The following is a 5,092-nucleotide window of genomic DNA, read 5'->3' on the forward strand; positions in this document are numbered from 1 at the left end:
CTGAAAAAAGCGTGGAGGACTTCTGAAGCTTACCCAAGCCACTTGATATTTCATTATACCATTAAGTACAAAGCAATGGGATACTTGAATTTGAATCTTTAAACAGTTTACAAACATGTATTTATTCATCCCAGAAAAAAAAGGTGGTGGTAGTTAATTATAAAGTGTGTTTTCTAAATGTAAGAGGAATTTGTAGGCCATGCAAAGGATTGATATTAAGGCAAGATCTGGATTTCAAGAGTTCTTGTAAAAAAACACACCCCACTCCATAACTGATAAAGTTGGCAACCTGATTATTAGGAACAACCTTGGAAAAATATCTGACTTACAAGTTGCCTAAATGTTCACATTCTTATCTCTGGACAGCTGCTGGTTCAAGGCAGCCGGGAAAGATTCAAATTTAATTAAGGCTTTTCATAGTTCTGAAGAACATCTTGCTCGTAGTGAATACGTCTGTTAAATATTATGTTCTTTTTGGACACAGTAACCTATAGTTTTACATACAGAAAGCAGGTTAAGAAATTTGCAAGGGATATTGGCACTAAGCACAATAGTTTTACTAGAGATTTTTCATTTTATTTGAAATGCAAATCTCAGATTGGATTTTACAGAGTAAAGCTAGCTGAGCAAAATAAATTCAGGTCATTCAGACCAGTTTGCTCTGCACTTCCTGGAAGATCTTATTACTTAGGTAATTATAACAAACAGGGTTGCAATATCTTTATCTGTGGGCTGGGCTCTAAATTAGTATGAGTGTGTAGCTTAGAAGGGATGATAATAATTTAGACTTATGTCTGCTTAACAGTAAAGCTTTGGCTATGAATAGTGAGCAATTTTTCCCGATCAGGTGAAAAAGTAAATGCTTTTCTTCTTAGGGACCTGAAAAGGTCAGTAGATTAATTTATATACCAGCAAAATACAAGAACCAAGCTAATAAATCCTGAAGGTTAGAATTTGCTAATATTAAAGCCTGTACTGTAATGTTAGAGGTAGGTTTTGTTCAGTCCTTACCAAAACTGATAAAGCTTATTTTTCCAAAAATATGTGTATTTTTATATAGGTAGATAAGTCATGGAGTTCTGCATCTGTTGATGTCATTCACGAATGAAAACCAAAAAAGGAATAGCAATTAAAATACCACTAAATAGATGGATGCTGTTTGAGGTATTCAGCATGCTGTGGGATTGATACAGGTGTCTTGTTATTTAATAATAATAAAAAAATAATCCCCAATTGCAGATCTTTCTATAGAACTAGATCAGAAATGGTAACTGAAAGCATATGAGATCTAACAAGCTATTTTCATAACATTGCTCAGAACAGTCAAACTGTAAGAAGGGAGTGTCTGGGAAAGTAAGACTTGCCTGAAGCACAAGCAACAGGTCTGTCTAGAAAGAGATGTCAAGCAAGTAATACTACATTATCTCTCTGGAGCAAAGAACATTGCTTTTATTAATAAATTGTTGTTTGATCAGCAGGTTTTACTCTAGCTTAATGCAGTTAAGCAGCAAATACACTATGGATACAGGTGAGAAAACAGGAAAAGTGGGAGGCTGGGAGGGGATAGAAGACTTAATTCTGGTGGTATTTTTCAGCAAAACTTTCTGGTTTGTGCAAAGGTCTTGATTAAATGTTTTTCTGTAAGTAAAATTTCAGGTTTGTAATGGCATTTTGTGTACCTTTTTCACTACAGATGGTCAAATACTGTATTTGATGTTTAGAAGAAATGGTAGTCCTGCATTTCATGTTAATAGCAACTGTGTATTGCTCTAGCTGCTCTAAGCATGCAGAACAGTAGCTTACAGCACAAATAAGAGCATGCAGTGCAATCTGGCAGTAGAAACTCTATGCTATTTTTAGTATTTTTCACTCTTTTTCTCCCTTCTAATTTTGAGACAGTCTCCTGTCCTGATTTACCAACACAGCTGGTAGCCTTAGATTTCTGGGGGAGTGGCTGGTGGCCACATCCACCAGAGGAGCAAGGTAGCCCAGGTGCCTCTGGCAGCTGCTTACTGTAGGTGGATTTCCTTTCACTGAGGTGTTTATTACTGATATTGCTTTGAACTAGGGGAATTATTGTGAGGAAGGAGGCTCATTGCAGTTGAGAATCAGGTATCTCAAAAGTATTTAGTGAATCTACCTCATCTAAGATAAATGTGACAACAGAAGATGGAAATCTACCAAAACCAACAAATTGAAGCAACAGAATCAGAGGGAGTGTCTGTAAAGTTCACTTGTGTAAGCATTCTGAAATTTTAAGTTTATATCTGCTGACTTAATGACTTTCCAGATTATTCTGAGCGTAATTTGTGTTATTTTCAATACTACTAAATGAAATATTTGAGTCAGATGCATTTTGGTGAAATTCAGTTATAACTAGCATTGTTCATACTTAAATTATTATTTCAACAATAATGGAGAGACCAAAACCAACCTTTCATTTACATTAATCTTTGCCTTGGATGACACTAAAGATTTTTCTTCCATTTTCTTATAAGACATTCTCATATTGCTCTTCAGATCAATTTGATCTGAAGTTAAATAATGGCTTACCCATTACGACAAGCTATAAATGGCAGAGCTGAAATTAGAACGTAGTATTTTCTGACTCTTATTCCTGCATCTGTCTCTCTAGACAGTGGTTTTACATGCATTGACTAGAATGGACATAAGACACACAGCTAACTGATAACACAGAGGTTATTAATAAATTAGCTTTCTTTGTGTATATTTCACCAGCACCATGGCAAAAAGCCACTGTCGTGAGATTCTTAGTTTGTAAGAGAAGCAAGTAATTTTGACTTGTTAGTAAAAATTTTCCATTGCATTGGGCTTATTAATGAGATTGAACATTTCTTATGATGCAGTAATTTGGACTCGACCTTAAGTGTACTTTTATGGATTTTTTTTTATTATTATTATTTTTTTCCTGACAGTCTCTCTGAAACAAAAAAATGGGTAAACTTTTGTTTTAAAGATTAATTTATCCTCTGGCTGCTGATTCTAGATTCTAGTGTTTAGGCAGGCTCCAACTGAGAGAGTAAATGTGAGTGGTTTAACTACCAGTCATGCAGTTGGTCATGGTGGCCAGTGTCTGAACTGTCACTGGATGAACACAATACACAAGTTTCATCTATGTGAATTGCCATTAGACATCATTGTAATATTTGTTTAAATTCAAAATAATTGAATTCTTATTTATCGCATGATAAATACAGACTAGTGAAATTTCAGTGGCGTTGGATAATCGGCCCCACAAATATATGGCCATTGCCTGTACACTTATCTGCAACCTGCATCATGTGAAGGGTATCTCTAGTCATTGTCAGACAGGTGTCATTTGTGGTGCTTAGAAAGCTGTCAAATTGAACAGTTTTGAATCACAGATTTTAAAACTTGCTGAGTCAGAAGACTGAATGTCAAAAGACTGAATTTCATCCTTCATGGAAGAGAAATCAAAATTCTGTGACCCTTGGAAGGCTTTGTCAGTATTTTGAGTTGTGTGTTAGAGCACCGCAAAAATTATGCGAAAGTACAATCCCTGTTCATGGCTGTGTGGGCACTGATTTCATACTTCAGCAATGAAGTGATGTGCAAAAGGGCCTTGTTTCAGAGAGAATTTTCTCACTGACAGTGAAATAGACAGCATAAATTCTTTTCCCCTTTGAAATGTCATCTGTTGACAATAGTGACTGCTACTTGACTAAGAGTCCAGCAGCAGTAACTCACAAGTAGAGACCAATTTTGGAACATTTTGTTTGTTATCCTTAATGTCAGAGGGTAACATGAATGTCTTTAATCCTGTTTTAAAGAGGCAGCAGTAACTTCAGAAACTTCTTATTTGGGGCATTTTGGTTATTGGAACCAAAAGAACTGTATATTCAGTGTCACAAAAGAAGTGGTAGAGATTGAATGGGAATACAGAAAGGAGGGGTAAAAATTATTTTAGAATTGTCTTTACTCTTAAGGCAGCAATCAAAAAGCAAAGCTCCTACAGAATTCTGCTTATAAGTTAAGCATGTTTTTCACCATGTGTTCATTCCTTCGTTGAAACCTAGTAAATCCTCTTTTTCCCCATAGTGCAAAAAGTTGAAATGTACTGAAATTTAAATCTAGGAAACTATTATTAAGGATGTGGGGTAGGGGAATCTCAAGCTTCCAGTATTTGAGATTGTTTGGTTTTGTTTTCATCTGTATTTCCTTGTTTTAGTAAAATCTCTTAAAAAAAAAAAAAATAAAAAAAAGGTACGATGAATGAAAACCTTGGAAATACCAAGTCATCTATCAAGAACAGGAACAATTTTGTTAGTTTTTGTATTACTAGGCTGTATTTTTTCTAGTGTGGACTTTTGCTTGTGTGGCTTAATTTATAATGTAACAGTGACATGTATTTTTTCTGTCAGGTCTGGTGTAGTGTAATACACATGTTTTCATCTGTCTTTTCAGTAGAAAGAGTAAAGGTCTGAAGAAATCACAGATGATGGCTTCTGATGCCAGTCATATGCTGGAAGCAGCTTTGGAGCAGATGGATGACATCATTGCAGGTATAATAATGCTTTATTTTTACACCAGACTGTTTTGAGATTTAACGATGTTTGTCTTTTTTCCTCCTGTAATTTTCCTGTTTGCTCTTTTACTTTTTAATTATTATTCTCAATTTGTCAAGTTCTCTGTGACACACAGATTTCTCTGGTTCAACAGTTATGTGAAGAAAATTTAAAGTAAAATAAAGGAAGATAACTCACAAATACTGAAGTAAGAGAGATTTACTTTGCTCTAATGCTATATGGCAACTTAAACACATCCTAATTCACGTGTTAACATGCTATATTGTATGTGTTAGCTTTTTATTTCAGTGTATCTTTGAAAAGTTTTCACCAAGGCTTCCAGTTACCTGGGTAGTATATGCCTGTATTTTACACACACACACACACACAGATATACATAAATATGTGTATATATATAAAAAATATACATAATTTTCATTATTATGTATATATTTAAAATAGCTTAGCTATTAATTACCTTCACGCCTAATGAGTTAGGATGCGTATCTTTTTGTTGACATTTATATCCAGGAGTGGAGCTATGA

General features: G+C 34.7%; 1 protein-coding gene across 1 annotated transcript in view; it reads left to right on the plus strand.

The window, feature by feature from the left end:
• The first annotated feature begins 4,477 nt into the window (after nucleotides 1-4,477).
• PPFIBP2 (PTPRF interacting protein, binding protein 2 (liprin beta 2)) overlaps nucleotides 4,478-5,092 on the plus strand; it is an 87,102-nt gene continuing 86,487 nt past the window's right edge. The window contains exon 1 of the mRNA XM_009703285.1: nucleotides 4,478-4,544. Within this exon, the coding sequence (XP_009701587.1) occupies nucleotides 4,478-4,544 (67 nt within the window). The remainder of the gene's footprint in view (nucleotides 4,545-5,092) is intronic.

Source organism: Cariama cristata, unplaced genomic scaffold (assembly GCF_000690535.1).
Source record: "Cariama cristata isolate BGI_N322 unplaced genomic scaffold, ASM69053v1 scaffold3577, whole genome shotgun sequence".
NCBI classification, from domain to species: domain Eukaryota; kingdom Metazoa; phylum Chordata; class Aves; order Cariamiformes; family Cariamidae; genus Cariama; species Cariama cristata.